Source organism: Ylistrum balloti, unplaced genomic scaffold, assembly GCF_031769215.1.
Source record: "Ylistrum balloti isolate Yb309-2 unplaced genomic scaffold, AGI_CSIRO_Ybal_v1 Utg369936, whole genome shotgun sequence".
NCBI lineage: Eukaryota > Metazoa > Mollusca > Bivalvia > Pectinida > Pectinidae > Ylistrum > Ylistrum balloti.
Genome location: NW_026782046.1, coordinates 209,125 through 224,008, shown reverse-complemented (window position 1 = coordinate 224,008; position 14,884 = coordinate 209,125). Strand labels below are relative to the sequence as shown.

At 34.4% G+C, this 14,884-nt stretch overlaps 1 protein-coding gene across 1 annotated transcript; it reads left to right on the top strand.

Annotated features, from left to right (window-relative positions):
- The first annotated feature begins 63 nt into the window (after positions 1-63).
- Positions 64-7,679, top strand: LOC132547162 (organic solute transporter subunit alpha-like). The gene is made up of 8 exons (XM_060210916.1): positions 64-79; positions 2,556-2,626; positions 3,423-3,583; positions 4,198-4,271; positions 5,367-5,525; positions 6,022-6,136; positions 6,713-6,965; positions 7,447-7,679. Exons 2-8 carry the CDS (start codon positions 2,581-2,583, stop codon positions 7,677-7,679), a joined length of 1,041 nt encoding a protein of 346 aa, XP_060066899.1. The 5' UTR covers positions 64-79; positions 2,556-2,580.
- The last annotated feature ends 7,205 nt before the right edge of the window (positions 7,680-14,884 follow it).

Sequence of the window (14,884 nt, the reverse complement as noted above, 5' to 3'; positions counted from 1 at the left end):
TCTATACACACACATTTATGCCTACTTTCATGGAAGGAATTTGACGCGGTAACTCAATAGTGCATGTATTTGGAAACTTGTAAGTATGAACTGATTCAGCCTTCGCATGTGAAACAATTGATATGATAAGTATACATTGTATTTGATAAGATGAAGAGATATGGCTTCAATTACACGTTGTTTGTAAACATGTATAAGTAGTTGTAAACTTAGGAAATGTTGTGACCCGCCGTCGTCACACATGGGTACACACGTGTTACGGTTCTAGAGACAGCATGCATGCATGTTTTGTTGTCTTGTCAACATAAACATCCTGAAATAACATAAGATATGCAACTGGTCCAATTTATGAACTAAGATGTTGGTTTAGCCATAACCTGATATCTTTATGATCTCCATATCGATAGCAGTACTGTATTATACGTCCCTGTCGACAGTAATAGGCGAAAAGACTGGATTGTAAAATGCATAGTGTTAACTCAATGAAAAATATCTTTTATTGTAACGCTTACTTTTTTAGAAGCTAAACTGGCAACAATCTCAGACACGACGAGATATCTGTCAGAAAAAAGAAATTATTTTGAAAAAAGCACTAAAAAATCGAGGGATGATACATAAGAAGATCCATTCCAAGATTTCCCCCTACTTTTTCAAATAATATTTTTTTGGAAAAAAAAGGCATGTATTAGTTTTGTTGCCAGTTCACCTGCTGAAAAAAGTTTGATTAATACCATTTTTCATTGAGTTAGCCCCCTGTGTATTATAACAAACAAAACGTTTCGTCTGAATTGAGGCTAGCGTTTTCAGTTTTCGGTTGCCTAAGCGACCCAGGAACATACCTTGTGTATCCCGCGGCATGCATTAACTGGACACTGTAGATATGTATATATCGCTATCGTAAAACCACGACAGTGTGTAATACAAACTTGGGCTATAAACTACTGAAAGGTCACCGGTACACCTGTATATAAACACAGTATTATCTAGTTAATCATACATTACACGCACATAAAAGGTGAACGTTTCACGAACTTGTGTGACTGTAGACATGTAAGGTATTTAAATAGAATGCATGGTACCTTCGTTTAGTTTTAAACGTGTTTTACTTGTATCAAATATATACAGTGAGACTTGGCACAAGTTATCAAACTTAAGCCCTTTCACAAGAATATTTAGCAATATACATCAACACAGGATGGAGAGTTATATAACTTGTAGTAGTTATGTACATATAATGTATATACTATATATGGAGTGAGAGAGATCTCAGTACTGGTAATTAAACTTAAAAGAAATTCTCATTTCGTTTGGTCATGATATGCAAAATATTGGGTAACTGAATTGTAAATATGTAATTTAGCTATATGTATATATATATGTGTGTTATAACCGGACACAATAGTTAGATATAGTCATATTTGTGTCGTCCCAGTTCTAACCCATGATGGCGAGGACATTGTTACCATAGATATACCTTAGATGTTTTCCTGTGTGGACAAGAAAACTATATATATTGTTAGTCCCTTTTTGGGCAAGATGGCCGTTTATACAGTCCTGTGTGGGCAGTTCCTATTGTACGCGGTCCTGTGTGGACAGCTTTATTTGTCATAATCTGAAGGGGGCAACCATGTAATTTCAGATGTCTGTTCTGTTGATTGTCCTGAGTGTTGATGGAGGTGATGGATGTCCTTTGTGGGCAAGCAGGGACATAGATGACCCTGTTAGGGCAGCTGTATATTGTCTGTATGAGAGCAGATCATTTTATGGTGGATTATTGTGACTAGAACAGCTATCGTCACTGGGAAGGCTTTAGAACATCCATGGACGTGTCAGATGTTGTTTTGATCACATCTGATGAAAAACTTAGTTCACTATTTTCGATGACTAGGAAATTTACTTAAGTGAATGTAAATAATAATATAGTAAGAGTGTGCTTGGTTATGGAAGTGGTGTTTTGAGTGATGTGTATTTGGGAGATGTGTTTATATATATCGACGGCGTAGTCCAATATTGGTATTGGAACCTAACAAACAAATATTCGTTGAATGCGTATTATTGGAATAAATATATTATCAATAAAATAATGGCAACAGTACGGACAAGCGAATTGTCAAATTTTCGAGGCAACCTGCCTCTTTATCAAGACCCAAACACCACATAAATCACATAACATACAAAGAACATAAAACAAATAAAAAGTTATAAAACCAAATCGAGAGTGGTGGTGTGAATTTCGGTGTCTCGATAATCTTTTCGGCGTGTATGTCACACTCCGAGGATAGTAGCATTTCACATTTTCCCAATAAAGTTTCTTATTTTTAAGTAAACAATTCCTCGTGTAGAATGTGGCCGAGATGTACCGGTAGACTACGTTCTTTTTTTTATTTGCCAGCTTTGTACAAGAAGTTTAGTTTCGTATTTGCGCACAGTTTTCCATTCGTATGGAAACGAAAGATAAAGCTTTCCCTGGATCTATGAAGTTAGGATATTTGATAATACGGAAGTGAACTCATTGACGATTATTTTTCAGATATGATTTTTGTTTATATTTGTAGGTGAGATATTTACTCATTCGAAGAGATGAACTGTTCCAAGGAATTCCCGACAACTGACGTCCTCTATAGATGTATGTGCTATCCTAAGATAAAGTACAACGCAACAGATTTTCACCTTAAGACGTGTTTCACAAGTTCACATTTTATCTTGAAACAAGAAAAAAATGAAAAAAAAAAAACTACTAAGATGTTTGATCTCATTACCAATTTTGATTGCTTATCAGGAAATGCTTTGTTCAAGAAAATATCTTCACTATTTGAATATTGATAAATGAAACAGAATAGATGTTTGTAGTGTTAAAATGGAATTGTGAAGTAATATTGTGATTACGTGATTCTGCTGAATGTTTCTTCTTAGATAGAATTTTTTATGATAATTAATTAAATAATTAAGGAATTCCTGTGTTATTAATCCAATGTGATATCTTTTGTCCATGACACACTCTTAAAACTGTTACACACACTTCCACAATAATCATGTTGGATGTGAATAATAGCCTTTATCAATCACAAAATCAAAAAAAAAAAAAAAAAAAAAGACTACCGAATAAAGAGATGTAATGAAGTTTTTAAAATAATGAAAAAATAGTGAAGTTTTAACATTATCAAAAAGTTTCAACATAATGATTCGAAACAAATGTTAAGATATTTAAGCAGTAAAGTGATAGGTTGGCGAAAATAGTCATAGTTATTGGATGAGCAAATTCTTACGCTGATTGGCTAATAATTTCCTACTTGCGACGGTTGATTGATAATTTATGACTGTGATTGGTTGATAGCTACTTACTGTGATTGGTTGGTAATTTTGTATTTAGGGTGATTGTTTGGTAATAAATATCTGTGATTGGTTGATGTTTTGTTTTCCAGTACTTTCGTCCGATACAACTGTTCTTGTTCTGACAGCCATAGACATTGTCATCACTTGTATCACGATCGGTCTGTTTGCGGAGGAGTTATGGTTCCTGTTCCACCATTGTCACGAGGCTTCCAAGCGAACAAAGACTATCTTATTGTTAGCACTTTATCCAGTACGTAATTTATAATAATGTAATATATATATAACACATACTTTTATTGTTGTTTTGAAAGAGAAATTCAAGTCCTGGATTCAATGTCTTGGTGGGCTTTTGTGTGTGTGTGTGTGTGTTTTTGTTTTTTGTTTTTTTAGCGTTTATAACTCTTATCTCATATTCGTTAATACAATGCGCATGCATGTTCCTTACAAAAACATGAAAACATTTAATTCATGAAACTACTGTTTCTCATTAACTTAAGATTTAACAGTAGAAAGGCCTTAGATAGGAAAGATTAAGGTTACACAATGAGTGATTGAGATGTATGGTATTTCTTTTCAAAAGTTACTACAAAATACATCGAAAAGTACATAACAATATTTTAAATCATTATGAGTAATCACTAAATAATAAATTGGTGTGTGAAATTGAAATCCACATTAAAATGAGATTATTACAAAAAACAAAAACCATGAACTACTACTTATTTCCGTCAGTGCCAGTTTCTTCCTGTCATTCAATCAAAACTTAATGAAATGTTATTCCACGTGCAGTAAATCTTGTACGTTTATATAAAATTCGGAATGTTTGGACTGATTAATTTTTTTATTTATTTATTTCTCTTCCAGATTGTGTCGTTTGCCTCATTGTTATCTATTTTGGTTCCGACTTCGACTTTGATCGGCGAGTTTGTATCTAGTATGTAAGTATTATGCGCGATATACCTACATTGTAGTCTATGCTAGGCGTCTCCAACACTCGTATACTCATACAATAAAAAAATATCGACATGTCAACAGAATGTAAATTTAAGTTCCATTATTTCAAACACAAGTGTCAACCATAGAATAAAGAAATATTTTCATGGAAACCCGTGGAAAGGTACAAGGAGAACAATACCAGGTGTTCTCAAAGGGTAAGCTTGTCTGCTTTCTCGACGACACCATCCATACAGATTTTGGTCACTCCAGGTAAGAAATGTCATGTTCCGAGGGAACAAGGTTAGCTACATTGGAACCACCAGTCAAACTAATGTGCATCAATTTCGTCCAACTTCATATCGCACTAAGAGATAGAATAGTTCCCGATTAGATAATTTGACAAACATGAAACTTCATCTTCCTCAAACCCGAAGCCTCCGTCTTTCATCACTCTCGAAACCTAGTCGGTATCTTTTAGGGAAATCCGTGATAATGGGAATCAGCACTTGAATATCCAGTCATCTGCAACATGTAAACACCACAGAACAGGCTAGCAGATTTGTTTCTATTTTGAAATGGAAAATCAACAATAGAGGAATTGAAATTATCACGCTTATCTTACAGCTTGGTGGAAATCTGTCCATATTGCTTGCGTTGTACAAAAATGTCGAGGTAAACGGCTGATGTAGAAGAGTCTTTCATGTCCATGATTTTCAGTTCTGGAGTGTGTATACGAAGGACATAGTCAATAAATTTCTTGTTATTTAAAGACAAGACGCAAAGTTCAGTTAAAGGACTTGCAAGGCCTTTGTAACCTGTATAATCCTGTAAATGAGTCTTCCCATGTTGCCTCCCAAATTTATAATAATATGTAATAGTAATCTACACAACAAACTAAGCAAATCACACTGAAGTTATCAACCAATAAGTTAACACAATAATAATCATCATCGTCTTAGCAATATAACCAGCTAGAGAGAATCTTGAGATCTGTTGAGACTTAAACGAGACGATCATATTAATCGATTGCTATGGTGGTAAAGTTATGTCCATACAATGAAAATATTAAACTTTTAACTGCATGTCTTTGCTTTCAGATATTTGTCATTTTGCATCTTCATCTTCGTAAATTTGGTAATAGAATATTTCGGGGGATTGAAGAAGATGCTTTGTGAATACACAGATGAAATGATTTCCTTCAGGACCGGACCTTTATGTTGTTGTTGTTTTTGTTTGAAATCCTATCCTTTCACAAGGTAAATAAATCAAATCACAAAGTTAATTATTTTAATCTCAAAATAAATAATTGAAATAATTTTAGTTTCTCTCCTTTATTTTCGTTACCGCTTACAATGCTTTTTCCTTATATAGGTTAAGTTTTATCGTGAATTTCATAAGACCAAAACAACAAGTTACAGTAACATTTGTAGTTACAACGGATGCATTGCGTTAGAAATCAACAATTAATTTCATACTACTGATAAGATGGATATATCAATTATGTATAAATTTATCTTCCATGATTTTACGATATGATCAAATGTGACACTCCTAATTATATACATGTATTCAGATATGATTGCATTTGATATTTTTCATTATGATTTCCTCATTCGGAGAAAACAATGTACTATCTCATACAACACATTAAAATAAAACGCCTTGAAACAGGAGTATAATGACAACTCATTATGGCTTCCTTTGTTTCACAGACAATTAGGTTAAACTTATGTCATTTTTCTACTTTAACAGACGTTCGATGACGGTAGTTAAGGGATTAGTGTTGCAGGTAGCCATCCTGCGACCTTTGTTATTGTTCATACTTTCAGTTTTATGGTCAGATGGAAAGTACTCTCTTCAGCAACAAGTAGGTATCTTCTTTTAATACTTTTTGTGAATTTGACAGAAAGATTATCCCGAATCGTAATCTTACCAAACAGGAGATGTCAGCCTTGATTTCACGGACGAAAAGTAGTTGTATCAATTAATATCTTAATGATGATTTCGTTACACGTAATAAAATGTTAACTTTGTTAAAAAATATTAGCCTCCTGGATCCATTTATTTTCATTTTATTTTCAGATGTTAAGGAACTGTATTAATCTCAGAATCAATGTCTGAGTGTTTTATAGAATTTTTTTATAGAATAAAATGTTGACTTTTGTTAAAAAATATTAGCCTCCTGGATCCATTATTTTCATTTTATTTGCAGATGTTAAGGAGCTGAATAAATCTCAGAATCAATCTCTGAGTGTTTTATAGAATTTGCTTTAAGTTTTGAAACAGCAACATCTTGCCATGTAAATGGGATAATTTAATATTGCAAGGATAATATTACAAAGTCACTTAATTGGATTTTAGAAAAGGGGACAGGAACATATTATGATTTGAGGAGTTGGTACACTTGCATGAAAATACAATCACAAGTATGCTTGTTTAACAGACGGACTTTACCAACCCAGCTTCATATTTCAATCTTGTGAATACTGCATCAACACTGTTAGCGATTTACGGATTGATGATAACATTTCGAGCTACCAGAGAGAAGCTTAGGACATATCGCCTGACACTCAAGTTTATTTCCCTACAAGGAACTTTAATATTTATGAATATCCAAAGCTTCATCACAGGATTTCTTGGTAGAGCAGGTATTCCAGAATGCTCCAATACCATTGGATCGCCAGTAAGAGCCTCACGTGAGTTCCGTATCAAAATTTGGTTACAATTTACTTGTCTTTAGATGCAAAAAGGTAGGCGGGCTCTGAATTAATCATCTTAAAAAAAGATCAAAACATACCTCAAAAGTTTATATGCTCCAAGGGTTCTGGATTTGTTCGTTTTTTTTTTTTTTTTTTCGGTTTTTCTTTTTGGAATATGAAGAAATTGCGAAGAAACGTGGTTTGAAATTGCATTCAACAATTTATCTCAGTTGACATATATATATATATCAAGCTGAATGACTATGCGAGAGAAAATTACCACGCGTTTCACTAAAACCTTTGGACACCAAACATTTAATAAAGCATCGAAAATTTGAACCAGCGATAAAGCCACACCATTTACCTTATATATCTTCATATGAATTTCGCTAAATGGCGTAAAACTTAACAACGTTACTAATATAATAGAAGTTTATAATATTGCTGGTAAACTCTTGTATATTTGTTTTTCTTGAAGGAGTGAATCATTTTCTGCTGATAATGGAGATGTTCCTCTTCTCTTTGTTGGCACGTTTTGCCTACCGCACTACTGAAGAAATTTACTGTAATGATGAAGAGGACGGAGCTAATAGGGACAATACTGGGGCTACGGGCGCTGTCGCGAGTGAGAACGGAAACGGTGGTGTGGACACAAAGCTCAACGATGTAAATATAATAGAAAGTGCAGAACTGAACAAGACACATATGTGACTAAAACAAGCTAGTTTGTAGTTTGTTAGAGTTATACATCCTCAACGTGTCAGGTTCATATACACATTGAAGACAACTCCTTGATGTTGCTACGTCCAAGTTTTCTCAACTTGTACTAAAAAATGTAGTGCTATGTATTATTATCAAGGGCTAGGCTAGTGTCTTCTGCGTTCATTAAAGCATTCTGATTTCTTAAATAGAAAGCAATATTACTATAATAACTCGATATACGTGTACTTTAACAAATTACCCACTTAAATGTTTACAGTATCATGATAATGAGGACAAGAGAAAACCTGGATTAATTGTATGGTGATGGTGCACGTTTGGTGACAGTAGAATGCATACGATCGGGGATGTAGGATTTGCTGTTTGCCAGAAGAATATTTTCCCGTTAGATTCCTTTTTCATTACCATGCACAGCCACTAGATGTTTGCAGAGCAGACTGTATTTTTTAAAGTTTTTTTTCACCTGTACACATATTAAGCAGAGATGTGTTTTTAGTTTGCTTAAGTTCAGTACAAAGTGTACCGATTACACGTTGTAACGTTGCAATGGTTGGCCCTGTCTAGAATAAAACACCATTCTTTTTATTCAGAACAAAATTTATACTTCACATTATCATATTTTGTTTGACATGATTATTATACGACAAATGAATTAACACGTAGGTTTGCAACGATATTCCAAAACAATATGGCGATATCATGTTGTCTTTGACCTACTTTTATAAACAGTATGTTGTGTTAGCTGTGATAATATAGCCATGATGTAAGAAATCAGGTATTGCTTCAAAATTTCGGGAATTCAGGGTATGAATAGATTCATATGAGTAGCTAATTGGAATAATTTTGAAACCGGATGGTGAAACACTTCCCTTCTTTGTAGAAACATTTTCCCATTCGGGATTCGGGAATGTGTCATTTGTCATGACATTTCTATTAAACCGTATAGTCGGTATTTTGGCGAGGAGGATTTTTTCGCTATTGACGTGATTGGGAAGATTTAATCCGTGAAATATTAAGACGCATAGAAATATTGTTCGCAATATATTTACATCTATGTACGGACTGCTTGTTGCCAAGGTTTATTCAGGTATTTAAGCATTTGAATCATATTATGCATTCAGTATTGTGAGCATCTCTTCATGCTAAGCTTAGGATATTCGTGGAAATTCGATCCTCTCGGTTTTTATGGTAATCGGGAACATTTTTACCCGCGAAAGTAACCGCTTAGAAGGCTTTTTGATGTATAATGTAAGCAAGGCATCATTTTAGTGAACATTTCTTAATCGAAACAATAAAATCGTCTTTTATATGAACATCACTACTACATCATAATGAATTTAATTGAATTGAACGAGCTAAGATTTTAGAATTTTTTTATTTTATGTTGTGTTCTTTTTGAGAAGTTGACGTCCCCTATTTTTTAGTACTTATACTCTAATAATGAGAAAAGAGACCATTCAAGTGATTGGTTTTCTTTTTTTAAAATTTGCTATCTCAAAATGTAATTTGTGGTTTTATTGGAAAAGTCCATCACCTCAGAATCGAAATACAGGGTTTATTGAAGTTCCTTATTTCACTCATGTTTTTTTTAAATCTAAAACATACTAACATGTTCACGTTGAGATTATATTTTTTCAACTGTGTTTCTAAAACTCATTAATTTATGGTGAAGGAATATTTATTTACATAAATGCTACGTTTATATGATATTAAGATTGTTGTATTCAGTGGTAGCAATTTTCAATGTGCTATCCAATGTTCAACGCAGAATGGATATTTACACAGGGATCTTGACACTTTTTTTCTCTGTTAGTTTGAATTGTTTTTACTTGTGGCTATTTCATTCTATTGACAATAAAATTTCAGAGCAATGCATCAGATGATATACGTTTTAGTTCAATAATAATGACTTTATTTTTATGAGATTAATTAAGAACTATAAAGCGAACTCAATGAGTGTCACAGACGATACCCAATGCATTTCCAATAGGATTATGATATTCAAACACTTGCTTAGCTTGGGATTTAGATATCTAATAATTCCAATACAGTTCTAACCATATTTTGTTAATTTTCGGGTCGATTAAAACGTTCCACTATGACTGCTATCCTGACACATTTCTTAAACTTCTCCATATTTATTGGTGCTCTTGAGCGGACACTGGGTGATGATGACAAGAAAATGACAAGAAAATGATGTTAATAATTGTTAAAATCAATCTTTTGACGGGATTAGAAATTCGAAATGAAATCATTGACGGCAAGTAAAAAATATGAGTTGATTGTGCGGTCATGACTCTCTTGAACAACACACGTTTTGAACATTTTCCATTCATATTGTCGGATTCTGTTTAGATTTATCATAAATGACGCTGATATGGTGCAAACCATTAAATGTGTTTTATTTTTTTCGTGTAGGAATGATCAGCAAGTCAAATTCACAAAGTGTTATAATTTTGTCACCACGATGACAAATAATTCATAGGACAATATGCTTGGCAAGAACAAATAATTTATAGGACAATATGTTTGGCAAGAACAAATAATTTATAGGACAATATGTTTGGCAAGAACAAATAATTCATAGGACAATATGTTTGGCAAGAACAAATAATTTATAGGACAATATGTTTGGCAAGAACAAATAATTTATTGGACAATATGTTTGGCAAGAACAATTTCAACAGTATACTACTGAAATTAGAAATAACTAAGTTTTTCCACTTCCATTGTTATAACTGCTATCACAACACTTAAATATTTATAGTCAGATGACTAATCAGGTACACGAGTTTCTTCGGGTCTTACTTTCATTCGCGTCTTATTGGTTTGACCAGCCTAATCACTTGGCATACGAAAGGTCACATTGATCGTACACCATCTATGAGACCATTAGGAAGAATGGAAAATTTAACATTTGCACTTTAGAAAGCAAACCATTTGGCCGATGTATTTCTTAATTTATTTTTCACATTAACGACTGTTAATATATATGTATTCACATAAATCAAGATTCGGGAATGTTTCATATATTTATAGATGAGGATCAGTCAGGAAGACTACCGAATCAGATAATGTTAATTTCTGGCAATCCATGTCCGCAGATACAATAAAGACGATTTAACTAGTATATAGTGCGATAAATTACAACGAAGTGAGGTAGCTTGACTATTATGCTTATCAGTTAATCCTAAATTAGGTAACAGAATGAAACTAAAAGTGAAATATGACATTGATACCACCAGGTATATCGTTATTTGAATGTTTCAGCGATGATGGAAATTTCACAAATCTATCGAGGCATAGCTTTGCAGATTTGAAAACCAATAGTGGATGTGATAAGAAACACAAAAATCGATATATCGGGAAATTGTTTAGCGAGATTGATTGGCAGTAACAATGGTAACCGTTCATTACAGAATAAAATGAATACAAATCCCAATATCCGTATGTAGTATGAATTCGGCACCAAAGAGGTTTAAATAAGTATTTCATTAGTCCAATGAAATTGAGTACATTGATGTGGTGCACACACGGTATTTTACTCATAATGCTATACCATCGAGCACCATATTTCGTCTGAAATGCATTCCTCGTTATGTTACAAGAAAAATTTCATTCAATCATTTATCCCTTTAAGTATATTTTGCATGATCTGCATGTTTATTACTGAAACCTTATATTTTCTATGATCTTATATCGACATATCACAATTCGAATATCATATTGTGTTGTATGAGCTTGCAAACAATTTGTCTGTAATATCTTTTGTTTACAGCAAATAATCAAATAATTACTTTTCTCAATATTTATGACTATAACATAAAAAGTTGGAAATATATTCTATTTCAATATGTTTAAATGAAAAATATGAAATCCAATGAAATAGAAGTTCATATACTCGACGTCAATGAAAACGCAACACCTTTAAATTACTGTCAAAATTTACCAGTTATAGTTTTGAATACAATATTTAATAAAATACCTAAAAGTTGATTATGTCCATAACAAAATTCACTCAATGCAATCAGCACTACATCATAGGAATACTTTGATTTCCGGTGACTAATGTCCATACCCCCAAAATCAAAATGACCACGTTCAATATCTAATGTGGCCACCATTTGCAGCGACACAAGCGCGGCATCTTCGAGGTATTGACCGAATAAGGCGTTGAATTTTGATTTGAGGAATGTTCCTCCACTCTTCCTGAAGAGAGCGATTTCAAGCTGCCGACGCGTCTGGGGCTGTTGTGGTCGCTCTCTCACAGCCCTACCCAATTGGTCCCAAAGATGCTCGATCGGACTAAGATCCGGGGAAAACGCGGGCCACGGAAGGGTTGCGATGTTCTAATGTTGAAGGTAGTATGTAGTGATACGAGCGGTATGTGGTCGTGTATTGTCCTGTTGTAATAACGCTACGTTTGGGTGTCCAGCAAAGAATGGAACAACAGCAGGAGTTAAGACCTCGTTGATGTAGCGCTGTGCTGTTAGATTGCCGTCAATAATTACTGGAGGGGTACGGTATGCAAAAGAGATACCTCCCCACACCATCACACTGCCCCCGCCCCACCTATCCGTTTCCGTTACACAGCAGTCCAAAAACCTTTCACCTCGACGTCGCCACACCCGAATTCTACCGTCATTTCCTCTGAGGCGGAATCGATTCGTCGGTGAACAGGACGCCAGCCCACCGACGTTGGGTCCATCCTCGGCGCTGTCTTGTCCAATTTAGACGATTTTGACGGCGAATTTGAGTCAATTCGTTTCCTCTAAATGGACGTCGCGACGCCAATCCGGCTGTGCGAAGGCGACGGCGCACAGTACTAGCTGACAAACGTCTGCCATGACTTCCTATCGTCTGTCTAGCCGTTCTTGTCGCGGTTTGAAAACGATCTCGCAGGTGACTTAGTCGAATGTAACCTCTGTCGCCCCGGACGAGGTCGATCTCTCACGGATCCGGTTTGTCGCACTCGTTCTGCCAGTCGATTGATTGTGGAAGCAGAACAACCCATTCTCCTGGCAAATTCCCTCTGAGAAAGCCCTCCTGCCAGCATACCCCGAGCTTCGTGTCTTTCATTGTCTGTCAGTCGAGGCATTTGTAGCAAATAATGATGACAATTTAAAAAATTGATGACGGAAAAATGTCTGCCTGTAACTACAGTGTTCACTAGTAGTGACTGAGAAAGGATATAACGCACTTTAGAGCGCCGACGTGCAAACTCATGCTTTTACGACAATGCCCTGTGGTACAAGGAGTTGTCATTACTCGACCATTATTTCGTTAGTTTTGTAGTGCATTGTGTTGTGGCTAAATACAGCAGAATAAGAATCTAATCCTTGTTGTAAAGAATATATTATGTCCAAAATTTTAGTGTTGCGTTTTTTATTGGCGCCGAGTATATATTCATGCATATTACAATATACTGTCAGATTATACAGAGGAAACATTGCATATGTTAATAAAAATCAAAATTAGATGCATTAAAGCCAAACAATTAATTTAACAGCCTAGTACAGTCCTTCTTGGACTAATCAATAATACTAATGCTAAGGGCCTAAATTTTGAAGCCAAGGAGGCGACTGGGGTAATGCCAAAATAAGCGGAAAATGTCTAAGCATTATCTAGGTCAATACGTATAGTTTAGAGTTACCCTATCCAGATAAAGAACTATTTCAAAACCAGATGCATCTTTGATTTTAAAGCATGGTATATTGTTTGTTGTAGCGTCATTGCACCAGATCCACTTCAAGCGAGAATAAGAATAGTGTACTCTATGCCATGTCGTATGCTCTCAGCATGTTTCAAAACAAGGCCTTTTCTGCATTTCTTGTTTCGTTTCGGCACAATAGGCAATTCATTTCCAAAGACTTACCACAAATCTCTATGACACGCATGGAATGCCCTCTTTTCCGTCAAAGTAAATAAGGCAATTTCAGAGTTGTGCATTTAACCTAGTTTTAGTGTTAACTAACCACAAAAATATTAACCCTTATAGGCGCGTTGGTGTACATTTAGGTTTGCTAACGACAAAATAGATATATTCGTGAAATTTACATTTTCCCCCAAATTTTCAACAATAATACTAGGTTCTTTGTGTATATACTTGTCATGATTAAATATGATATCGATGTAATTTTTTATAGACTGTCGGTAAAAATGTTCATGGATTTTTCATTCCTATATTTCTTTTCAGGAACTCAATTCCCCGTCACTGGAGGTCGGTCATCCCCTCGTTTAACACATTGGAATCTTCAGCGTATTTCTTTTTTAATGGGTGAACACACTGTTTTAACGGATTTTCTGCGTTCATTCTTCCTCATTTCTTTTTTCTAACTTTGCGGATTCCTAGCTCAGGAATATTAAAATTAGAAACCCATGCAACAATCATGATTTCACATGTACATACTCCTATATGGATACTTCGACAGCAAGATAGTTTCTCGGCATTTCAGAATACCAACTTTCTTCATTGGTTTAATACCTCTCACAGTCACACACCGGTGAATGCCTTCCAGTTCTGTTTTTATATTGAACGCATGTTTTTTTTTCTCTCTCTCTCTTTGAAATATTTTAATGGTTGTGATAACGTCTCTTTCGCAAAGTTTTGACTTATTTGTTCTTGCAGTATCATTGATATAAATTATCCAAATACTAGTATATATCAAACTAAGTCTTAAATGATCTGATTTGAAATTACACGTCAAATAACTTCATGTAAGGTCCTATTTGTATGCAAGTTCTTTACAACATACATTAAAATGAATAGCAGTTAAAGAAATCATAACAAAGAAATGATAAAACCGGTAGAACCATGCAAATATAATATTGTTTGACTTAAATTAGTTTGATGAAGGTGTTACGTTTAAAACTGAATCGTTATAGATTTGTCAATTTTAAGCAGAACATTAGACATGCTTTTGGATGGACCTAAGCATTTGTATCTCCCTTATGCTTACCTATAGTTATATGATTGATACGTTAACGACATCTGTTGATGTTCACCTTTGTAGTTCCACGGTCAAATAACAAATTTAGACAACAAAATCACTTTACTAATTCAGATGTGCCGTTACAATAGTATTTAACCGCCAGGTTTATTACATATCCATATAAAGCTGAAGTGATAAGACGTGTTACAACAGATACCTCATTTATCATGTGACACATGTATCATATATATATAAAGTTCACGA